The sequence below is a fragment of the Rhinopithecus roxellana genome, chromosome 15 (genome assembly GCF_007565055.1).
Source record: "Rhinopithecus roxellana isolate Shanxi Qingling chromosome 15, ASM756505v1, whole genome shotgun sequence".
NCBI classification, from domain to species: Eukaryota; Metazoa; Chordata; class Mammalia; order Primates; family Cercopithecidae; genus Rhinopithecus; species Rhinopithecus roxellana.
The window spans coordinates 109919643-109944265 of NC_044563.1; the positions used below are offsets into that span (position 1 = coordinate 109919643).

The following is a 24623-nucleotide window of genomic DNA, read 5'->3' on the forward strand; positions in this document are numbered from 1 at the left end:
AATTCCTCAGCAAACGCAAGATCCCGCACAGCTCCCAGGGACAAGAATTTTCTGCTTGTTTACTGAGTCCTGTAGGCTGGGAGTGGGGGGTTGCAGGGCAGGGGTGAGCTGGCACAAAAGCAGGATAAAGGTAAACTTTCTGCATATGAGAACCATTTCCCCCACCTTCCAAGGAGCCGTGTCACACTGTATGTCACCGTCATCAAAGGGGCTGTGCATAAACCTGAAAAACCAAACGGACCTGTCTGTAGGTGTCACTTATATCACAAGGCTACAGGTGCTTTATTTCCACTGTACGCTGGTGCTGGGAGCGCCTGCCTTCTCTTGCCTTGAAAGCCTCTTCTTTGGACCTACCCACCGCTGCCCTCACGTAAGCGCCTTTTCTTTGCTTTTTTGGATGAATCGTAAGGGGTGTCAGGTCTCAGAGGCTCGGCCTGGGGCCTGGGTCTGCTTGTTCATCTGCAGCTCCAGGGCCGGCACCTGCGCTGGGTGCAGTCCCAGGGCCTCCCGGGAGCTGTTTGACACAGATGTGATGGCTTGCCTGAGAGAGACCTGTTAGCCTCCGCTCCCTCAGGATCTCTTAGCTGAACCAAGGGGAATTAAGAGAACGCGCCCAGGCACTCAGTTCTCTATCCACCCTAAAGCTTCTTTAGGAAGGGAAGCTGGATTTTACACAGAAAAATATTCAGCTTCAAGGAAAGCCCCCACCTACCCTTCTCCCCCGACTGAATTCCTTTCCCCACCGGCCTGCCCACGATCCCCCACCCCCTCGATACAGAGAACTGCCTTATAGTATGGGGCATTTTCAGGAGTTTGTACAAAATCGTTTTAAAAGAAACCCATTTGCCCTCTGACATCTCCCCAGAAGAGAATGCTTCCAGAAAAGCAATGGTTAGGGTTTTTCCACTGTGTTCTCAGGCCTTGTCAGACTCTGCAGTGTGTGGAGTTTCTGTGGGGTTGCCCCCTGCTGACAGCGGCAGGTAGCACAAGCTCTCGCCTCACGCTGAAGCCGGGCCCGCCTGTGGATGGATGAGTCTTTTGTGCGCCCGAAAGTGTGTCAGACATCATTAGGTGCAATCGCTTCATGTTACAGATGAGGAAACTGAGGCCAGAAAGACTAGATGACTTAGGGAGGCAGCTCTGTGTTTCAGTCTAGTTCAGAGACCCAGGGAAAGGGGTGGTTTGCCCATCCAAGTGAACGCTTAATTCTTTTGTCTTCGTGTTCTCTGTGACACTGTTGTTTTTGATCATCTAAGGTATTCTCGGGCCAGAGTTTTCAGTTTGGTCGTCCTCCTTTTTCAGAAGTCACCAGAGTGGCAAATTTTTACATACATTGTTGATGGCTGATTTTTCCCTCTAAAACAGGATTGAATATATGTGTTATGCCCCGTCCTTTGCATATATTGGATTGCATGATTTAAAAAAAAAAAAAAAAAAAATCTCCATTTTAAAGATGAAGAAACCGGAGGTCAAAGAGGGGCATGAATATTTATATACTACATCTATATGAAAGAAAAAAAAAGCTTAAGAATTTCAGCAGGCTGTGTAGTAAAAAATGTACCCCACATTCACAGCAGCAGAGGTAGGATTTAACCCCTGATGTATTTAATCCAAAACTGATAAGCTTTGCATCGAAGCCCACAGCATACTACATGGCATACCTTTTTGGATCTTCGCTGCACCTTCAGAAAAACAGCTATAAACAAACAAACATGCAAAGTCCCTATGCAAGCTAAAGAAAAATGAGAAATCACTTAACAAGAGGTCAGCAAATTGGTTCTCACAGCTGCTGGGGTTCCTCCCAGAAGAACAAACACTCAAGCACCCAACCCTCAATCTTTCTTTAGCAGTAAGTGTTGAAATACTCCACTGGGTTCTCCTCAATGGGCCCCTTCTTAGGGAGGTCCAAGGGCTGGGAAATTGACCCTCCCTTGCTCATAAGTCTTAGGACAGAGTGCATATTTGGGTGTCACTGAGGCTTTGGGGATGGAAAACCAATTTTCTTCCCAATGAGACCACTCAGAGGGTGGGATTGAGAAAGCCCTTTCTTGGCCCCTTTTTTTCTATATTTTGCACGCTATGGCCTTGTTCTGCCCAGTGACAATTTGGCCCGTAAACCGCCAATGTGTAGATGCTTAATTGGGTCAATTTTTCGTCACATGCCCAGAGTGAAGTTGATGATCACCACCAGAGTCAGGAAGGAATTTTCCTCCTCTGGCAAACTGGCCAAGGCTGAGTGGTTTGCTCCTTCCCCTCTCTCTGGGAGGCTGAGCAGGGGTGCCAGGTTGCTCAGGCCATGGCGCCACACCTGTTATTGCTGCCTCTGATTTGTGTGACGCTAAGAAGCCCACAGGCCTGTGCCTCTGACTGGGTGGACGCTCTCTGTGTGCATTTGGTGTGTGAGCCGGCTCTGAGAAGGGTTCAGAAGCCACTGGAGGCATCCAGGGACCTCAGCTTCCATGCCATCGCTGCCTCACTCCCACAGGTACCTACAGCCCACTTTCTCACATGTGAAGTGAGCCAACCTGATTCCTCCACCTTGTGTTAATCATTCTTGAGCCTTTCCTACTTACTAGGCAGCTAGCACAATGACTACATTTGGGGGAAACTGATTCCAACTTCCATTGATCTATTGGTGGGCAGTGAGTGAGGGTCCAGAGGGTGTAGGGTACCCAGCTAGCCTGGGCAAAGAATGTCCAGCTGTCGTGAGGTACCTACATCCTACTGGGGTAGAAGGCAGTGGGCACAGGAGAAAAGGGAGAAGAGGAAATCAGGGAGCTTTTTCAGCACTAAAAGTTTAGTGTATGTGTGTAGCGGTTGGATTTTCCTCCAATTTGGTGGACTTGCTTGACCAAAAAAATCCCAATATAATCAATGTGTATGCATTTGTGTGTGAGTGCCCAGGTTTGGATGTGTTGGCTCAATCAGGTGGATGGCTGCAGAAAGTCACAGAGTTAGGGCAGACCTTGGGGGCCGTCTTATCTGTGTTCTTGTTTAGTAGTTGAAGAACTGAGATTTAGAGAGGGGCAAGAGGCAGAATCATAACTCCAGGCCCAGGGCTTCTTCCATGATGAGCCAGCTAGTCCCTCACAAAATGAAAAGTATGTCCAGAACAGCAGGCCCAGAGACCTCCCAGGAGATCCCTGTCCGTCCTGACGCTGACACTAGGTTGATCTATCACAGCGCTTCTCCACCTTTTTTCTTTATCACTTCTCCTAAGGACCCTTTTTAGGTCATTTTTTTTCTTAATCATCTCCCCACCAGAAATGTGAATATCAGAGATACACTATACATCTACTGTAGACCTATGGAGTGTGATAAAACACTGTAATTAATATCTCAGTTTTTTGACCCCCAAGAATCCATTTTTGTCCCCTAAAGAGGGGGGCAATATCACCCCCCTTGAGCAGGCCTGGCCTAACCTCAGACCTGTGTTCACATATCCCTGGGCCTCAATGTCACCGCTGAGAAAGGAGGCTCCGACCACCAGCCTTTTCCCACCCATCCTGCTCTACCTCCACTAAAGAAGTCTTTAAAAGCTAAAATGTTCAATTATTGCAAAGACCTTAGAGGGCCTACAGAAGAGAGGCTGCTGAATACAAAGCAGCCATTATTCCTGAACTCTCACACCTACTGCATGCTGGCTAAGTAACCAAGGTCTTTTGTGGAGAGCCCAGAGTTAATAACACCCACTCCTACTGTAATAGGAAAACAAACAAACAAACAAACAAACAAACAAAAACCACCTTTTTCTACTTTTATAAGAGATATTTTTCCAAAAGCAAGAAATAATTACAGAAGAAAAACAGCATGTTTTACACCTGAGAAGGCCCTTAACAAAAACTTAATGGATATAATTTGCCTTAGAAGGAATTACCAAAGGGAATCAGATATAGCGTTGTGTAACACAGAGCACTAGAGAGATTACAGATCAAGTGAGTGGGCTGGTGTAAAGAGGAGAAAGAATAACAATATTAAAGGAGGTAAAAATCCTATTGATCAAAGAATATTTCCAGTTTTTTTATAATTCCATTCAATTTACCAAATGACCTTTTTTTTTTTAATACCAAATGACTTTTGAGATGACCTTTTTTTTTTTAATACCAAATGACTTTTGAGACCAATTAGTCAGGCATAGATGAGGAAGATCTCATTTCCACTGTCACATTTTGTATTTGGTGGATTCTTTATTCAACATTGAAGACCTGGGGACTATTTTCTGTTTTCTTCCATGTGGAATTCACCTCTCCTTTCTCCCAGCCCAGTGAAGGTCATATCACAGGCCTGTCATCCTCTTCTTTAGTTGTCTGAGCCTTCTGGCCCAGAAGAAAAGGGATATATTTGTCTTCAGTCCTCACTTAAAGGAATTTTTCTGAAGTCCAGTCCAGAAAGCAGAAGTGGCTTTCAGCTCCTGGGGCCCTTCCCTTCCTCATAACCTCTCACCCCATCCCTCAGCATCCTACCCCCTCCCTGCCCCCCACATTCAGCATATAAAACCAGCCAATCCGTGAGAAAATCACAGCCCAAACCCATGCAGGCTTGACATCTGTTTGATTGGGCTCCCAGGAGGAGATCCATGCCCACGATAATCTGCAGAGCATATTAACCCTCTCCAGGCATCAGAGAAGAGACTTCCCAGCAGCGTCTGGAAACTCCCAGGTGATGGCCCAGAAAAGGTGCCTAAGTGTCAGAATTCAAACTCGGTTATATATTTACATCTGGAGAGGAGTTCTCATGCACGTGTTGTTGTTGTTGTTGTTGTTGTTGTTGTTGTTGTCATTGTTGTTTTGAGACAGAGCCTTGCTCTGTCACCCAGGCTGGAGTGCAGTGGCACCATCTCAGCTCACTGCAACCTCTGCCTCCCAGGTTCAAGCAATTCACATGCCTCAGCCTCCTGAGAAACTGAGATTACAGGTGTGCACCACCATGCCCAGCTAATTGTTGTATTTTTAGTGGAGATAGGGTTTCGCCATGTTGGCCAGGCTGGTCTCAAACTCCTGACCTCAAGTGAACCGCCCACCTTGGCCTTCCAAAGTGCTGGGATTACAGGCGTGAACCATCGCACCTGGCCTCTCATGCACATTTGATGATGATGATGATGATGATGATGATGATGATGATGATGATGATGTTGATTGGAGATTTTCAAGCATCTGCAAAGAATTGACCTTTGGTTTCAGAATCACACAATCCTGCCCCTCTTAGTACTGAGGTTCGATTTGCTATATAAGTGTGCCTTGGGCTCAACTGTGTTTTCAGAAAGAGAAGCAGATGGGCTGAGAGTCAGAAAACTAAGGACCTCCCTGCCACTTAACTCTGGCATCCATTAGCTATGTGACCTTAAGCTAGTTACACAAATTCCCTGAGTCTCAGCTTCCTCAACTGTAAAATGGTGGAGGTGAGGAGGGAAATTGGACTCAGTATTTTCCAACACGTGGTACTCGTGGTACTCGCATCAACTGGCAATATGCCAGATGAATCTGGTTAGGGGTTGCAAACTTTTTCTTAAAGGGCCAGGTATTTTAGGATTAGCAGGTCAAAAGGCAAAATAAAGGATATGATGTAAATATTTATATAACCACTTAAAATGTAACCACTTAAAAATGTGAAGTTTTTTTTATTTTTTATTGTTTTGTGAAACGTAGTCTTGCTCTGTCGCTCAGGCTGGAGTGCAGTGGCACAATCTCAGCTCACTACAACCTCTGCCTCCTGGGTTCAAGCGATTCTCCTGTCTCACTCTCCGGAGTAGCTGGGATTGCAGGCATGCGCCACCACGCCCAGCTAATGTTTGTATTTTTAGTAGAGACGGGTTTCACCATGTTGGCAAGACTGGTCTCGAACTCCTGACCTCAGGTGATCCACCCGCCTCAGCCTCCCAAAGTGCCAGGATTACAGGCGTAAACCACTGCGCCCAGCAGTAAAATTATTTTTAACTGCAGATTTTACAAAAATAGGTGAGGGACTGCATTTTGCCTGTAGGATGTAGTTTGCTAACCCCTGATTTAGGTGGCGCATGCACCATTTTTATTCAAATGCTTAAATATTTATTTTTATGTACGTGTAAAAAATCCCAACTTCCCATTTATAGTGCTGATATACAGTTTTCTTTTTAATTACCATATTTATGTTAAAACAAAAAGGGAGTTGATGATTTTTTAAAGTATTTTAAGTCAATAATAGTGCTCGTAATATATGGATTGAGTGAAATTATGACAGTCGTAGGCAAATGACTGAAGTTTAGGAAACACTGGACTAGATAAAGAATTCACTCCTGCCAATCTTAAAATTCCATGTGTTTAATATCCCAAGACACTTACCAGTGGTGTGATTTTGAGCTGCTATGTTCCCTTCGTGAAATGAGGAAAGAACTACTCTATCTCAACATTATTTCGAGAATCAGAAAAAAGAATTCGGTTGAGCAGATTCTTTTCATCCGCCAAACACAGATTACTATTTTTTCTGAATTGTGGGGAGATGGGATTCAGCAGAGAGTGGCATGTGGGAATATGGGAAGCAGTGAAGTTGAGACTGGCACAGGCAAGAATGTGTGCAAGCGGGGGCCCCAGGCCTGTTCTTTTCTGCCTTCCTTCCAGCCTTAACCACACACCCTTCCCCAGAGCTCCCTGCCGCCGCCAATGTGGGTGGGGACTGGAGCACAGCAATTAGAATCATGGGCTTTTTAAACAGACACACCTGAGCCGCCACCCAGTCTCGCTGGCTTTGTATATGTTACCCGGAGTCTCAGAGCCTCCATCACTCATCTGTGAAATGGAACTGCTGCCAGTACCTATCTCAGAGTGGTTGTTCTGAGCAGACCAGGAAGAATGAAGCTCAAGTACTAAAGTACTTAGCATGAAGCCCAAAGTGAAGTGCTTGTTGCAGTGAGCGCAGGTCCACACTCGTCTCCAAAACCTTGGGCCACACATGCTACAGAATTCCAAATTCTTCACAGATTAGGAAGGCGAGATAGTATGTATACAGTGGAGTACAGATTACCCCTCGGGTTAAGGGTTGCTCAGAACATTAATATTTCCACACTGCATCGTAAGAATATTCACTCAGAACTGAACAATGACATCACTTGGACTCGGGAAGGGGAACATCACACATCGGGGCCTATCATGGGGAGGGGGGAGGGGGGAGGGATTGCATTGGGAGTTATACCTGATGTAAATGACGAATTGATGGGTGCTGACGAGTTGATGGGTGCAGCACACCAACATGGCACAAGTATACTTATGTAACAAACCTGCACGTTATGCACATGTACCCTAGAACTTAAAGTATAATAAAAAAAAAAGTAAAAAAAAAAAAAGAATATTCACTCAGTGCAATAAATAAAACTATAACCATAGTTATGAAACTGTATAACATATACATGTTGTATGTATGAGTACGTATATATAAAACAGTATATAAAACTATATAACATCAATTCAGGACTATTTTGTGCAAGAAAATAAGATTGCAGCAAACACACACACACATACACACACACTTCCTTTCAGTTTTCAGAGCTTTCAGATTTCAGAATTATGGATTAATCATACACAGTAATTCTTACCTTGTTTTTATTATTTATTCATTTATTTGGCCAGTTTCTGTGGCTCACGCCTATAATCCCAGCACTTTGGGAGGCCAAGAAGGGGAGATCACTTGAGGTCAGGAGTTCGAGACCAGCCTGGCCAACATGGTGAAACTCCATCTCTACTAAAAATACAAAAATCAGCCAGGTTTGGTGGCACACACTTGTAGTTCCAGCTACTTGGGAGGCTGAGGTGGGAGGATCACTTGAACCGGGGAGGCAGAGGTTGCAGTGAGCTGAGATCACACCACTACACTCCAGCCTGGGCGACAGAGTGAGATTCCATCTTTAAAAAATATCAATTTTATTTTATTTTTATCATTTCAACTTTTAGTTTAGATTCAGGGGGTATGTGTGCAGGTTAGTTACCTGTGCATATTGCATAATGCTGAGGTTTCAGGCCCTATTGATCTCATCACCCAGGTACTGAGCGTAGTACCCAATAGTTAGTTTTTCAGCCTTGGCCCCCTTCCCTGCCTCCTCCCTCTGGTAGTCCCCAGTCTCTGTTGTTCCCATCTTTATGTCCAAGACTACTCAACATTTAGTGCCCCCTTCTAAGTGAGAATATGAGGTATACGGTTTTCTGTTCCTGACTTAATTTGCTTAGGATAATGACCTCTAGCTGCATCCATGTTGCTGCACAGGGCATGATCTTGTTCTTTTTTATGGCTGCATCTTACCCTGTTTCTAGAAGCATATTATTGAACATCATAAGTCAGAGTTCAGGGGTCAGATGTGAGCAAACAGGAAACATAAATAAAGAGGCAGTATTGCATATTCAGAGCCTCCATGCTCAAGTCCCCTCTTTGCCACTTCCCAGTTATATCACTTGGGCAATTGTCTCAACCCTTTTGCCTCAGTTTTCTCATCTAAAATGGGAATAGACAGGATGTGGCAAGGATGGAATAATGTCACTTATAGGTGACATTAGGGGGTGCCTGTTCCTAGTGAGTGATGTGTTTGTTATCATTTTTAAAAACCAAGTATCGCCCTGCTAGGGGCTCCTGCACAGTGTGGCTTCAGGAGTCCCTCACCCCAGCCTCCTCACAACCTCTCCCGCTGTTGCAGGGTGATGTTGGACTCGGTGACACACAGCACCTTCCTGCCGAATGCGTCCTTCTGCGATCCCTTGATGTCGTGGACTGATCTGTTCAGCAATGAAGAGTACTACCCTGCCTTTGAGCATCAGACAGGTACGTACGTTTGAAGGAGCCTATCTGAGCGCAGCCAGGATGGGCTAGGGCAGGAGGTGGTGCTGGCCTCAGGTGAAAGACAAGGCTGTGCTGGGGCCTAGGAACACCAGAGTTCAGGGCAGAGGGCTAGAGGGCTCCTGGATGGAAGGAAGGGCAACCTCTTGCAGATAAAACGTGCTGGAACCCTCACCCCCAAACTCCCTAGTCCTGTGGCCTTGTGGCCGTGCACGGCTCAGCTAACCTCTCTGAGCCTCATTTTGCTACCAAGTAAAATGTACATCTCTTAGAGTTATTATGATATTTAAACAAGGTAGTAGAAAGAAAGCCCTTAGCCCAGGACCTGGTATGCTGTGGTTGCTTGATCATGGTGGTTTTAGCCAACATTTACTGAACACAAGCTGTGTGCCAAACCTTGTGCCAAGCACCATCTCATCCTTGCCAAAGCCCAATGAGATGAACAATTATTATCCCTGTCTTATAAATGAAGAAACTGAGATACAGAGAGGCTAAGTGACTTGCCCTGGGCCTCACAGTTAAGCTCCATGCAAGTTGACCCATCTTATAATTGATATCACACTGTGGTTATCGATATTAATATATCATTATTCTCTGAGCTTCTATTTCTTTTTCCCTAAACCGGGGGTGATGAGAGCTACTATTTCTTTTTCCCTAAACCAGGGGTGGTGAAAGCTACTATAAGGTGACTAAGGGAGCCAAAGGGTGTAAATATGTAGCCTGGCACAAAACAAGTGCTCAGTAAATATGAGCCGCTCACTGTTCCCCAGGCCTCGCTCCCCACCCTTCCTCCTCTCTCTCAGCCAGGATTTCTTCACCGGAGAAGGCAGCATGGGACCTTGAGAAAATCCCATGCCGGAGGGAGGCCAGCCAAGCTTTGCCCCACGAAACCCTCTGAGGGCCTCTGTCACTGAGCTACTTGGGTGACCGCACATCACAGCACACCTGGCTGACTGCTGGCACGACAGGAGCACGCACTGCTCGGCGGTCCTGCAAGTGCCATATAAGCTGTCAGTCCTCACTGAGTGTTAACCCCATGTAGGAGTCCAGACTCAGTATCCGGAGGCAGGCAGTGTGCAAAAGAGGCTATGTCTCCAGGGGCTGCAAAAAGTCCACTACCAGAAGCCCCTGCCTCTGGGGCCAGGGGCCAGGCCACACTCACAGACTTGAGGCACTTACCTACATAATGGAATCCCACACCTGCCCCCACCCTACAAGGACACACACACACGTGCATGCACGTGCACACGCGCATGTGTGAAATCTCTTACCCTCATCTGTAAGGTCTAGATCATTGCATTTGGACTTGAATCGAACAGATACATTGTACAATTCTCCTTTAGGCGTAAGAAGCACCTTATTTCCCAGAAAGATATGAGAAATGTACTCCATCTCCTTACCTTGAAATTTGGTTAACAGGTTAAATCCGAAGGAGGAAAATGAAAACTTTCAAGTTGCCCTGCCCTCTCTATGTGTCCCACAGTGGTGGGGCCCAGCTCCAAGCTCTCTCTCTAACTATGCATAATGCCAGGCCTCACTTAACCCAGACCTGCCATTGTGGGAGCCCCTTCTTTCTGCCTATTCTGCTGGGAAGCAGTTGGGGTGGCAGTGGGAGGGGCGGGCCACAACCACTTGCCCCAGGCAATGGCCTGGACAGTGAAGCAGCAGCTCTGTGTCATGAAGACCTGGTGTGTCCCAAATGGGAAGTCTGGCTTTGACACTGGCTGTGTCATCTTAACCTCTCATGTCCCAGTTAGTTTTCTCATCTGTAAAATGGGAATGACCACAATGCTACACAATGACTCATATGTGAATGAAATGAGTTATTACATGGGAAATGTTTACGACACAGTCTGGTACCTGGTAAGCACACATAAGTGTTCAAAAAATTGAAGGATTAGCTGGACGTGGTGGCTCACACCTGTAATCCTAGCACTTTGGAAGGCCGAGGCAGGATTATCACTTGAGCCTGGGAATTGGAGACCAGCCTGGGCAACATAGTGAGACCTCGTATCTATAAAAAATTGTTTAAAAATTAGCTGGGTATGGTGGCACATGCCTGTAGTCCTAGCTACTTGGGAGGCTGAGGCAGGAGGATCCCTTGAGCCTGGAAGACCAAGGCTAGAGTGAGCTGCAATCATGGCACTGCACTCCAGCCTGAGCGACAGAGAGAGGAAAAAAAAAAAGGGTCGGGGAGCAGGCACATGTGGCTCCTGCCTGTAATCCCAGCACTTTGGGAGGCCAAGGCAGGCAGATCACCTGAGGTCAGGAATTTGAGACCAGCCTGGGCAACATGGAGAAACCCCGTCTCTATGAAAAAATACAAAAATTAGCTGGACATGGTGGCACGCACCTGTAGTCCCAGCTACTCGGGAGGCTGAGGCAGGAGGATCCCTTGAGCTCAGAAGTTTGAAGCTGCAGTGAGCTGTGAGTGTGCCACTGCATTCCAGCCTGAGCAACAGGGGAGACTCTATGTCAAAAAAAAAAAAAGAATTAGTTTCGGTTTGGGATAATGAATAAGTTCTGGAAGTGAATAGCACCAATGACTGCACAACAATGTGAATGTACTCAATGCCACTGAACTGGACCCTTAAGAAGAGTTAAAATGGTTAAGCGTTATATTGTGTATATTTTGCCACAATTTTAAAGAATGAAGTTAACAGACGTGATCACCAGTGGCGTTGCCAGAGTTCCTAAATCCATCCAAGTCTTAGATACTCAGATACGGCTCTCCGGCCAGAGGCTTCTGCATTTCCATCAGCGTCATGAAAGGTGAGACCAGGTCATTGCTAGGATTCCTTCCAGAAGCTTCTGTGATTCCTGCATCAGGCAATATCGAAGACACAGCCTTCTCTTCCCACGACTCATTGAGAGAACAGAAATTCCCATTAAGGCATGCGGCCAGTGAAAATAAAATATCCTTCGAGACTGGCCCAGGTTCCTAAGGCTCCCTAAGGGATGGAGCCCCCAGGCTGTCGAGTAGCCACCAGCCCTCAGTATTTTAGGGGAAGCTGAGTATCTCTGACCTCCAAAAGGCCAAAGTTAAGTGTGAAATGTTCACCTGGAGTAAACACCTCTCTTGGAGCTGCCTAGGCACCAGGTGAGCCTCATAGCCCCTGCTCTCCTCCACATCCCACAAGTGGGAGGAATAGCAGGAGGGGCCTTCTGTCTTTTTTCAACAAGGATGTTGCCACCCAGAGAGGTGCATCTGTCTGGAGTTTCTGCAAAAGCCCCGTCTGCCAGGGCTGGGTCAGGAGACAGCCAGCTTTGCCTCTGGGCACTGCTCAGCCAACATTCCCTGCTCTGTGGCCAGCGGGCTCTGAGACACCTCTCCTGAGGTCCTTACCCACCTCCCGGGAAATACTATCTGGAATTCTGGGCCCCCCTAAAGATTGTCCCAATGGCAGCTTCCTGTTCACCCAGGTTCATGGGCAGGCACTGCCACTTACCAGCCATGCGACCTGCAGCCAGTTTTTTGAGATATGCTTTCCTCTGCCTCCTAGAGCTGGGGAGATTGAATGAGATTTTGTGTACAAAGTGTTTAGTCACATGCCTGGCACTTGGGAAGTGCTCTCCTTAGCCAAGAACTCCTCACCACTCCCTGTTGGGTAGAAAAACAGCCTTCCCTCTCCTCTCTTCATTGTCCATATTGAACAAAAATAACAACAGATCTCCATCTCAAGCTTCCCAGTTCAGAATTTTTAACAGCTTAGATATTTGAGACCTGAGGGAAGGGAAGTAAAAGGAGAAAAAAAAAAAATGATGCGCCTTCCAGACAAATGATGTCTGGGAGAAGGAAGGGTGGAACACTCAGCCTATTTAGGAAAACCAGCTGTTCTCAAAAACCCTTCAAATGGCTTGAGCAGAGTGCCGCTGAATCCGTGCCCTGGTGTGGTAACCACACAGGATTCTGACCTGTTCTTTGAAGCAGGACTTCTGCTTGGCTGCACTACAGGCTGGAGGATGGATAGTCACAGATTGCAAAATACTCTAGAATTTCATGAACTCACCCTGCCTTGCCTGTGGCTTTTTCAAAGTAAAGAATGATGACTACTGGAAAATGTATCCAAGTGGGCGGGAGGGTTGGTTGGCGGGGGAGGCTGCATGTAGTTCACATGCATATGATATTTTTAAAAGATGGTTTCTCCAGTCGAGTTCCAGTAGCCAACCCTCCGGTAGTCATTGAGTACCCTGGCCTTGCCGCTACTTTCTTTCTGGAGTTCTTTCCTTAACCTCCACGGACCCACATCCCTCCCCTGACAGCCAATGTGCCACACACACACATGGAGCGCCTCCTTTGCTTTGTAATCTTGCTTATACTTTGTCAGCTGCAGAGGTTTCTAAACTGAAGTTCCCAAGAGGCTTTGGGGGTTTCCCAGATGTTCCTCAGGGACCACCAGAGAAGGCAGTGGAAGTGACATTTGAGAAGATGGGGCTTCAGTCCTTCTGTCTCCACCTCCATCCCTAAGCGTGCTCCTCCACTTTAATTCTGAAGACAGTAGAGCACAGTGAGGCTGGGCTGCAGGAGCCAGAATACACCCAGATAACCCATTCCTAGCTCTGCCACTTACGGGTTATGTGAGCTTGAAAAGGGTCACACCCGTGAACCTTACTTTCTCCCTTTGTAAAGTGAGTTACATGATATAGGACTTCATAGCATTGCGTTGAGGACAACATGAGAAAGCACAAAGCATTTAGCGTGATGACAGACACATACTAAGTGCTCGATAAATATGTTAGCTATAATATTATTGCACAATGTGAGATTTTATTTGAAGAAAGCACTTTTTGTAAGGGAAGAAAGGTGCAAAACCCACTGGTCAGAGAAAGAGGCATTTGGATCCCCACATGGGCTTTCCTAAGCAAGCTTCATGTTTTACGTACAGAAGTTTGAAAGCAGATACAAACGAAAGAATCTAAGAACTTCTAAATCAAAACCAGATCAACAAATAACAAAATCATCTGAAAGTCTGAGGTGAGCCCTGTGGCAGCACCCACACCTCAGGAGGACTCACCTCTAGCCCAGTCAACATGCACCTGAGTCTTCTGGTTGGCCATGGCCCCAGGACTGCTCAGAGCTTGGCTCTCTTGGCCCCTTCCTAACTACATGGCTCCCAAGGCCATGGCTACTTTGCAGCCAGCCCTTCTCCTCTTTTCTCTATCCAGTTTCCTATGCTGCACTGGACTTTACTTTTCCATCTCATGCTCTAAATCTTTCCACAGGCTATGCTGGAAAGCCAGGAAGAGGTATGGGATGGAGCTGGACTGGCTCTGGGAGGAAACTTAAAAGCCATTTATCATTTCAGGTTTTCCCTCATAAAGTCCTTCCTTTCAGTGACAAAGCAGCAATTGATGGTGTCTCTGCTGCCCAGTTCATTCACCACCTCTCTTCAGTGTTGCCCCGGGCAAAACACTTTCCCAACTCCCTGTGCTAGTAAATCATGCTAATTATGGTCCAAGGTTGTCTAACTCGGGCCTCCTCTGACCCAGACTGTCTGTCTTGTCCCAGCCAAGCCCTGAGCTTGCTTTACTGTAGTTGTTCCTCAGCTAGATTGAGGAAGACCCTGTTTCCCTGAGAACAAATGTAGTCCCAAAATAGTAACCAATAACAGGTGACTTATACTGAAAACTTACTGTCGTTCAGATACTGGGCTAAGTTCTTTACATGCATCATTTCCTTTTCACAACAAACTTCCTAAGATATAGGTACTATTGTTATTTTTATTTTACCAATGAAGGAAGTTGAGGTCCAGAGAGGTTAGGACAGTTTGTTAGAGTTGCACAGCTAATCCATCGAAGAGCCAAGATTTCAAATCAGGAAGGTCCATCTCCACAGCCCAGGCTCAGTTGCCACACCCAACCCTGTGACTTCTATTGGAAGCTCCCTTCCACTCCAAGAGGCTCACTGGCAGAATCCTAGAATGGAGGCTGGGAACAAGAATTGGATTCTTGTACAGAGTTCCTGTAGCTGGCAGGTTCATCTAACTTCATAAACTTTCTTATCACTGCTCCCCAGTCAGCAGAGGAGAAAGATCAAGATCTGCTCCAGAGGGACATAACTGAAAGCTCTAAGCTCAAACTTCTTTTACAACCTGCAGATTTTGCATTCTGCTGCATATCTATTTTGTTGTAATATAAAAATCACGCCAGGCATAGTGGCTCATGCCTGAAATCCCAACAATTTGGGAGGCTAAAGCAGGAGGACTGCCTGAGCCCAGGAGTTCAAGACCAACCAGCCTGGGCAACATGGTGAGAGCCCGTTTCTACAAAATTAAAAAATTAGCCATGCATAGTGTTGCACACCTGTGGTCCCAGCTACTCAAGAGGCTGAGGCAGGAGGATTGCTTGAGCCCAGGAGGGTGAGCCTGCAGTGAGCCGTGTTCAAGCAACTGCACTCCAACCCAGATGACAGAGTGAGACCCTGTCTCAAAAAAACACAAATAAATAAAAAATTAAAATTTTTCCTCAAAATTTTTGCTTTGAGTGAGGGTCCAAGAAAATGAACAGTGTGGGTTCCAGCAGCTTTATATAGGAAGGGCTTAGGGACAACAATCCATTTGGAAGAGATGGCCAAAGGACTTGTCTGGATTTTTTTTTTTTTTTTTTTTTGGAGATGGAGTTTCTTCTCTCCTGTCACCCAGGCTGGAGTGCAATGGTGCCATCTCAGCTCACTGCAACCCCCACCTCCCAGGTTCAAGCAATTCTCCTGCCTCAGCCTCTCAAGTAGCTGGGATTACAGGCGTGCACCACCACACCCGGATAATTTTTGTATTATTAGTAGAGACGGAGCTTCACCTTGTTGGCCAGGCTGGTCTCAAACCCCTGATCTCAGGTGATACACCTGCCTCAGGCTCCCAAAGTTCTGGGATTACAGGCATGAGCCCCTGCACCCAACCTGGAAATGATTTTTTAAGAACACTGCTTAATAAGGTTGAGAAGACATCAATTATCTATAACAAAGAATGGAGATGGGGGATTATTAGACCCATCCTCTGGCGTATCTATTGAAGATGCACAATGAATATTACGTGACTTTCAATTAACTGCTCTGTGCACCCTGGGGATACAGCACCACCACCACCATGCTCTCCTCTGCTCAGTTTCAGAAGTCTGAGTCTTGTGTGCGTCCTGATGATTAAGCATTTTACAAAGTCAAACACAAACTCGCCTGTGTCCCCAGCTTTTAAACCAAAGATGGCAGCATTAAGGCATCTAACTCAGGCTGGCAATGCAGAGACAAATTAGCTAGGTTTGGTTTCTAAGTTTGGTTTCTAATATAATTCCTATTTATTTTTATGAAGAAAATAAACCGAAGGTCTAGAAAGGGACAAAGCTGCTGGCTTACACATATAAAAAAAAATTAGAAGTGTTTGAAGGAATGTAATTAAAGTGGTGGCATGGGAAGCCCAGGAGGTAACCCTAATATTGACAAGTGTAAGTGGATGATATTTAATGAGCACTTGCCATAAGCCTGGCCCTGTTCTAAGTACTTTCCATGTATTAATTTACATAATCCTTTTAATAGACCAAATAAGTAGGTCCTATTATTTTTCTTTTGCAGATGAGTCCAAGGAGGCAGGACTACTAAGTGTGAGAGACCATGTGCCCTTTCAACTTTGAAGGGGAATTCAAAATATAGGAATCCTGGTTTCAAGTTTGAGAACAGTGATTTTCAAGGAGCCTCCTGGAGCTAGTACCTTCACCTCTACTCCCGGCAAAACAGGGTTGCTTTTTTCCAGATGTTTTAACTCGAAGAAAATATTATTCAACCATAAAAGAATCCTTCAAAGTCTTAGCATGCCCACTCTAAACAATAATCTTGAAGGAGACAAGTGTCGAAAAGCCTGTGAGATTCTTCATCACAAAGTGATGGCCAGGAGTGATCCAGCGCATGAAAACATTTTGACTGGGCTTCCCGTGGTGTTTTGTAAAAATCAAGTCAGTTGCCACACTTGAAAATAGAAATCAGGAGATTTCAGTTAGCAATCTGGTCCTGGCAACACAAGGCCCACCTTTCCACAAGGCAAGGGGTCAGGTAACCATTGTCCACTTTGGCGTGAACTTTCCAATCCCCACTGTCTCCACATGGGGCCACTTCAGGCATAGACATTATCTGCTGACCCTGTGGGCATCTGGTGCGCCTACCAGCGCTGAAAGCTAAAGTCCTCCTTCTTAATTTAAATGCATCTCAGGTTATAGCATCACTTGTGAAAATACCCCCAGAATTTCTGAAAACTCCCTCTAGCTCAATTCTTCCATCCAATGCAGCTGGCCCTGAAACAGTGTCCTGACCCACTTCAGACTTCAAAGGAGCTGGCAGAGCCTGCTGCTTAATAATAGTGACCTATGGGCATTCAGAGTAAGCCTACCAGGCCCAGGATGGGTCTCTACGGTCGACAGAGAGAGAAGGGCCTCATAGCTCAACTTCCTCAAAATGTTGAGATTATTTTATAAATGATAGAAGCATTGAGAAAATCACTTTACATTTCTAGACAACACAACCCATTAAAAATAATATAGTCTGCCAGTATATTACCCCTTATTTTATTCCCCTGAGTTCATGTCTTCCAAGTAGCAAAAGGATCTTCATCATGTCTTCATTAAGGTTCTAAACACTATCATCTTCAGTCTCTCCATCCTCTTTCTGATTCTTCAAACCTAGATTGTATTTTTTATTTTTTCTAGTCAGGCTCTGCTTATCCATTATTTATAATTACAATTATACACATGTGCCTTCATCCAAATCTAACTTTAGTCAGTCTTGAGATATGTGCCCAATTTGGTCCTCCTCAACCAAGAAGAGTGGGGCATGGTAGGAGGGAAAATGCCCACAATCAAGAAGAGTTGGCGGGGCCTAACTCCTTTACTGACCAGCCGTGTGACCTTACAGGGGTCCCGTCAGTCCCTGGAATGGCAGTCTCCTCATGTGTAAAGTGGAGAGAGTGTCAGTCACCTGGTCAGTCACACTCACTGAGGTAGGCCTGTGGTGGGCTAGGCCAGGCTCCAAGCACTCCTGGTTCAGGGTGAGCAAAAGCTCTAGGTCTGGAGGGGAGGGATGAGGAGGACGCCTGAGGGGCACTGAGTGGGGAGGGGGAGACCCTCTGAGGGGGAGTGAGGATGAGCAGACATTCCTCCGGAGAAGGCAGATGGGGACCACGTTCCATCCAAAGAGAAGCCCCTGTGAGAAGACTCTGGGCCATGGAGCCTCCTGAGAGAGGAGAGCAGTAGAGGGACTGTTGAGGAAGGGCTGACGGCAGCCTCCCTCGTCTGGGCAGCCTCCGCTCTGCCGCGCTCCTCCGGTCCTGAGGATGGGACCCCCGGAAAAGCGCCCCCTGGAGGCCTGCCATAGCACCCAGAGCAGCCATTTTCCTCCCAGCTCTGGGGCTGTAGAAGGAGCTTGTGGATGAGGAGAGGGAGCCTCCACAAGGCTCTGGCTCCCCTCCAGGGGCCAGGGCCGCACACAAAGCCGCTCTGTGGGTGAGCTTCAAAGCCGAGCGCCGAGGAGCAGGGAGCCAGCGCCAGCAACACCTTCCCGGCGTGGGGCGGACTCCCCGCCCGGGCGTTTCTCCGAATCCTTGAGGCCCCCTTGGCTTCCGCAAACAATATGGCCCTCTTCAAGTGCCAAAGAAAATAACAAGCGGGTGGAAGCAGAGAGGGGAGGGGAGGGAAACAGGGGAACAGAGCCTTGGCGAAACCTTTCCATGAAAAGAAATCAACTGTGCCTTCCACGGCCGCACACTGATAGCCATCTAGGGCAGGGCCCGGGCAAAACCCGCAGCTGAAAAATGTCAAGGCTCATAAACATCTCTCAGTGGACGCCAGGAAAGTCCAAAGGCCCCTCAGGTTTACTAAAGCCAGAAATCAGTAGATGAAAGCTCAGGCCGAACTCAGGAGTGGCCCCTTGTTCTGCCAGGAGCCCCTGCCTGCCCTGAAGAGCCCCCACAGGCCTGGTAGGCCGGCTCCAGCCAGTGGCCAGTGAGCAAGACCTGCTGAGTCATCGGTCTCACCGGCTCCCTGGCTCTTCCTATCTGCCAGGTAGAGGCTACGACATCAGCCTCAAGCACCCTGGCACAATATTGATGCTTTGATGTGAATGCGTATAAAATTCTGAAAATTTTTAAATATATTAAATCAACTGCCCCTCCACCCCCCTTCGGTGGTAAAAGAGATCTCTGGAAGACCTTTGAGTTTTAAGGGGAGCCTCTATCTCCTCTTTTGTGGAATAGCACAGTTACACCTACTAGATAGGATTGTTGAGAGGACCTGAGAAACTTGAGACGACAAAAACACGTAACGCCTCGGCTGGCACGCAGAGGGTGCTGAGTGAGTAGTAGCACCTGACTGGCACAGGACCCACCTCCTGCCTGGAATCATCAGCAACTGACAATGGTGCGAGTTCTACTCACCTTTAAATGCTGCAAATGCACTGCTGCCATTTGCTGTGGAGTCTAACATGTGAGGGACCCTTTCTGTCATTGTCACCTTAGCCACTCTCTGCTCTCTGCCTTTCTTCTCAGGCCCTCGTGTTGTGTTCTCTCCAGCTCTCTCTGTGCCTCAGCCACTCTTCATGTTCCATCTCTGCTCTGTGCTGACCCTCTGAGGACCGGTAGGGCGGCGTGGGGAGAGCAATGGCTTTCGAGTTCAGGCAAGGGTTCAAATCCAGCTCTGCCACACACTGGCGTGGGTTCTTGGGAAAGTCCTCCATGACTTTCAAGTTCCTCTTCTGTGATCTCCTGGGGGACAGGGACCAAACCTGTCTGCCTTAAATCCTTAACACACAATGTGTGGCTGTTCATAGTAGATATTCAATAATAATGTTTGTAATAGCATTTAAATCCTCCAGGCTCTGTTCCAGGTACTTTTATGTATATTAAGTCCTTTAATCTGCAGAGCAACACTATGATGTAGGTGCTATAATTATTCCAAATTTACTGGTAAGGAAACTAAAGCTTTTATTTATTGAAGGAAATGAATAAATGAATGAATGTATTCCATGGCAGATACAATAATTGTTTATGTCAAAGAGCCTGACCAAGTAACTAATACCTCACCTCTTCCATACCTTATGTCCACCCTACTTTCCATTTCTCCTAAGAACGGTAGGACAGAACTGTCGAACACCGAATCTCTACCCCTGGGCCGGGCAGAGCCACATCCCAGCCTCCCAGGCAGATGGCACTCACAACTGTCTAGGCATGTACACAACTCCTCTAAAGGAGGGAGGGGCTCTGATCTCAGGATAGAAATTACTCTGAACACCACCAAAAACACAAGAACAACAATACAACCAACTGTCCCGTGACCACCTTCCTCTAGAGGTGCCTACCATGGTGACCCAAGGACTGTCAGACTCTGGGCAATGTCTAATAACCCAAAGTTCTTGGCACAAGATGGCCAGTAACTGTACAGAAACAGCCAGCATTGGGCAGCTGTCCTTTAAAGCACAGGGAATCAAACCAGCTTCAAATGGTGTCTGACACACAGTAGGCATTTAGTAACTATTGAATTGGTTGGTAAGTTTCTGTGCACCATTCTACATACATTAACCCCAAACTCCATAATAGTCCTGGATGTTGAGCATATTGTCCCCATTTTACAGATGAGGAAACTGAGACTTCAGTGCCCACAGACCTTGCCCAAGTGGAAAGTAGTAGAATCAGAATTTCAACCCAGCTTGTCAAACAGCTGAGTTTGTTTTTTTGATATCATGTTATCTGGAATCAAATAACTGAAGGGCTGTTTTCCTTCTTTCTCCACTAAATGCCTTTTTTTAAGCATCAGTGCTAAGTCTGGTTATTTCTTGTCCCTGTCATTCCCTCTCTGATGCCAAAGTTCATCTTTGTAGGATCCAGTCCCTCTGATTTTCCCTGCAGAATAGAAGGTGATCTGGGCACTGCAGAACACCCAGGACTGGAGGCCCTTTCAACTCGTTGGCTGAGGGATGAGGTTGTCACTTAACTGATGGATCCTTCAGGGGCCCTCTCGAAGGCTGTCTTGGGACTGTTGTCCCTCACTTCTTTCTCCTTTGGTGCAGCCTGCGACTCATACTGGACATCAGTCCACCCTGAATACTGGACTAAGCGTCACGTGTGGGAGTGGCTCCAGTTCTGCTGTGATCAGTACAAGTTGGACACCAATTGCATATCCTTCTGCCACTTCAACATCAGCGGCCTGCAGCTGTGCAGCATGACGCAGGAGGAGTTTGTCGAGGCAGCTGGCCTCTGCGGCGAGTACCTGTACTTCATCCTCCAGAACATCCGCACACAAGGTCAGTGTTCAGAGGGCCGGGCCTCCAGGGGAGGGACCAGGATTAGGACCAAACCACTTTGAGAAGTCCTTTCCCATCGTGTGACTTGCACAGCAAAATTTTACTATCTGGAGTTCTTGTTAACCCAAACCTTCAATAACTGGAAGCTAGTATGCCAGAATTGGGGATTTTAGGGAAAAAGGAGCAAGTTACAAAAATTCAAGTTGAGTGCATTTAAAAAAAAAAAAAAAAAAACAACAACTAACACCACGTTCAGGGACTGCCCAGGCACCAGGCTGATAATAATACAGGTATCTTCATAATGATTTGAAACCACACAGGATTGACAAAAAAGAGGTTTGTGCTTCATCTCTCATTAAGCGGAAGAGGAATATAATTAAATAGACTCCCCATTTCCACAGGAGTCCTCCAGCTAATCATCATCACATTCCTAATGGTCAAGGATCAAGTGGCCAGAAGGTGGCGCCAATAGCATTATTTAACCTTCAACTGGCCTTTTGCATGCACAATGTCGATGGACATTTTTTCAATCCAGAAAGGTTCTTTGAGAACATCGAGCTCTAATGTGTCAAAATCACACATAGATAAAGGAACTGATATCCTGAGACATTGAGTAACTTCCTCAAGGTCACACAGCAAACAGGGCTGATTCACAGAAAGTCAGTACAAAGCGAGGACTCGGAGATCCGAAAGACCTGTGTTCCAACCCTGGCTCCAATACTCCCGAGCTATGGAACCTCTGGTGAGTGGCTTAACCTGCTGGAATCCCCACTGCCTCATCTGTGCAATGGAATAATGACACCTCCATGGGCTTTTTGAGAGGATTCAGGGAAATATTACCTAGCACAGCATATGAAGATAGAAATGCATGTAGTAAATGGCAGCTGTTTCCATCATCATTAATATAACCAAGAGGTGTATTATAGGATGTTAAAGGAAACATATCTCAGCTCAATTTTAAGAAGGACCTTTTTAAAAGTTAGCACTTTCTTTTGAAAAGGTAATTCAGAAGATACAGGAGATAGGACGATCCCACCACTGTAGATAATCAAGTAGTCCAATAGCCCCCCGCTTGAAGAGGAGGCTATGACAGCGACTCTTGTTTGGACAGAAAACCCACAGAGGACCCTCCTGCTCTGTGATTTTTTGCCCTCCTCTTGATCCTCATCCATCATGAGCACTTGAGGGCAGAAAAGCTAAGAATGGTGGCCCTTGGGCACTACATGGCTTGGGCCCTGGGAGCCAAAACTCCAGTGACAATGACCTGCCAAGAGCTGTGATCTGCGTCCTGTGCTCAGAGAGGGCACTCCCTGAAAGAGGACAAGTTTGACCAAGTCACAACGGTTCCAGAAGAAGGAGCTTGGGACTCCATTTAGGATCCTCCCAAGGGAACAGGCTTACACAAAAATCCTAGGGCCACGGAGAGGGGTGTATTTTATTCTGGAAAAAGATACAGCTTGGCAATGCCAGCTTGGTCAAATGTCAAGTCAACCTCATTCATCTCCACGCCATTGTGCAGCCCCTGTGCTGGCATCTCCCACCTCTCTTCCCTGGCAATGGTCGCATCAAAAAAAAAAAAAAAAAAAAAAAAACCTGTTGGCCGGGCACAGTGGCTCAGGCCTGTAATCCCAATACTTTGGGAGGCTGAGGCAGGCAGATCACCTAAGGTCAGGAATTCAAGACAAGCCTGGCCAACATGGTGAAACCCCGTCTCTACTAAAAATACAAAATTAGCCAGGCATGGTAGTTCGTGCCTATAATCCCAGTTACTCAGGAGGCTGAGGCATGAGAATCACTTGAACTCAGGAGGTGGAGGTTGCAGTGAGCCGAGATTGCACCATTGCACCCCAGCCTGGGCAAAAAGAGCAAAATTCCGTCAAAAAAAAAAAACCTGTCCCTGGTTTTATTACCCCAGGGCTCTGTGCAAAACTAATAGGCTAAACCAACTGCTTTTTAATAGGCCATACATTATCTCTTCTTATTCTAAGGAATTCCTGCAGTCACAATGCCACCTTTAATGGTAGGATTTCAAGCACTCTCTAGGCCAGGAGGGTTCCATGTTGAGCAGTAAAACTATCTACTCCACCAGTCTATTCCATTCTGAAATTCCTCTTTTAATGTTTCTCAAGCAGATACGTGGATTGTAGATTGTGGAGATATGTATATTGTGATCAAAGTTCACGCTGTCCCCATTTGCCCAGGAAACATCATTTCTACCTGTGATCCTGGAGTAATTATTGTTACCATAGCACTACCTTTCATTCTCAAAAGTGTCTCCATTTGGATCATAAATTCTACAGTGAACTGTGGGTTATTACCTCATGTATGCCTTATACCTCCCCATAGGTTTGGACTCTGGCAGAACAGGACACAGAACAAGGCAGTTTTGTTGAGGAGAGTAGCTGGAAGGGGGTTGGAAGGCCTGGGCATCATCTAGCACCGTAGGTATTGCAGTAGGATTTAAGGGGCCAGACACCTGGGGACACTGGTTGCTGAGAGGCAAGGTCAGAGGGTGGCTTCCGCAGCCTGGGAGAGGAATGAGCCCCTCTTCCATCTCCCATCCTGTTCTCAGTCGGCCCCTTGGACAGAGTCAACTGAGGCGCCTGGCTGACCAAAACCAATGAGAACATGACACCAGGAACAAACAATCACAACTGTGCCCTGCTCCAGTCTGCTTAGCAAATAGAAATTAGTCCTCATGTTGGACCAAGCTAGGACATAGGTATCCTTCAGCCTACCTGCTACGTGAAAACACAATCTGACACTCCTTTCAACCCCAGCCCACCTCATTCTACAGAGGAGGGAACCAAGGCCCTGACGTCATTTTCCACATCCTCATTAAACTCGGCATTCACATAGACCTTTGCACTTCTTGCAACCTCTTATGTCCATTCTCCCCACTGACCAGCATGTAACAGGCATTCCAATCCCCAAGGGATTAGAGGTCATGTCAGAGACTATAGACTCTTAGCCAAAGGGGGGCTTAGTGGGTATTTCATCTCATGATATCAGTGAGAAAAACCAACAAGCCCAGAGACTGAGTGACTGGGCAAGGCCGCACAGGAGTCAGTAGCCCAGCCCAGCTCAGAGCCCAGTCCTGGACCCCAGACGAGAGCTTACTCCCAAGTGCCTGCTCAGAAAATCTGCAGAGGCTTCTGGGAAGCCTGGTTCTGGGTGCTCCCTCCAAATGACCTTTAAAAATGAGGAAATTATCACCTCTCAGGGATGGCTTCAGGGTGGCACTCTAAGGCCAGATGGTCTCCAAGGTTCCCGCTAAAATATAACCAACCTCAAGAGGAACAGTCACTCCACTTCCCTCCAGTACCCCCTCTCCTGGCCTGGTCAGTGGAAACCAGGATTGCATGGTATGCTTTGTGGATTTTTTTTTCTTTCTCAGGTTACTCCTTTTTTAATGACGCTGAAGAAAGCAAGCCCACCATCAAAGACTGTAAGTAACCAAGCGCAAACCACCCAAGGTTCTGTCAAGACTGTCATTGGCACATGGGCTTAACCATTCTTTTAGGATCATACTGAAAAGCTGATGAACCGAAACAATCCCAGA

At 46.7% G+C, this 24623-nt stretch overlaps 1 protein-coding gene across 1 annotated transcript in view; it reads left to right on the plus strand.

Moving 5' to 3' along the window:
- The first annotated feature begins 253 nt into the window (after window positions 1-253).
- Window positions 254-24623, plus strand: part of ELF5 (E74 like ETS transcription factor 5) — a 35808-nt gene continuing 11438 nt past the window's right edge. The window contains exons 1-4 of the mRNA XM_010358366.2: window positions 254-370; window positions 8654-8778; window positions 20828-21061; window positions 24459-24509. Of these exons, the coding sequence (XP_010356668.1) occupies window positions 8658-8778; window positions 20828-21061; window positions 24459-24509 (406 nt within the window). The 5' untranslated portion in view covers window positions 254-370; window positions 8654-8657. The remainder of the gene's footprint in view (window positions 371-8653; window positions 8779-20827; window positions 21062-24458; window positions 24510-24623) is intronic.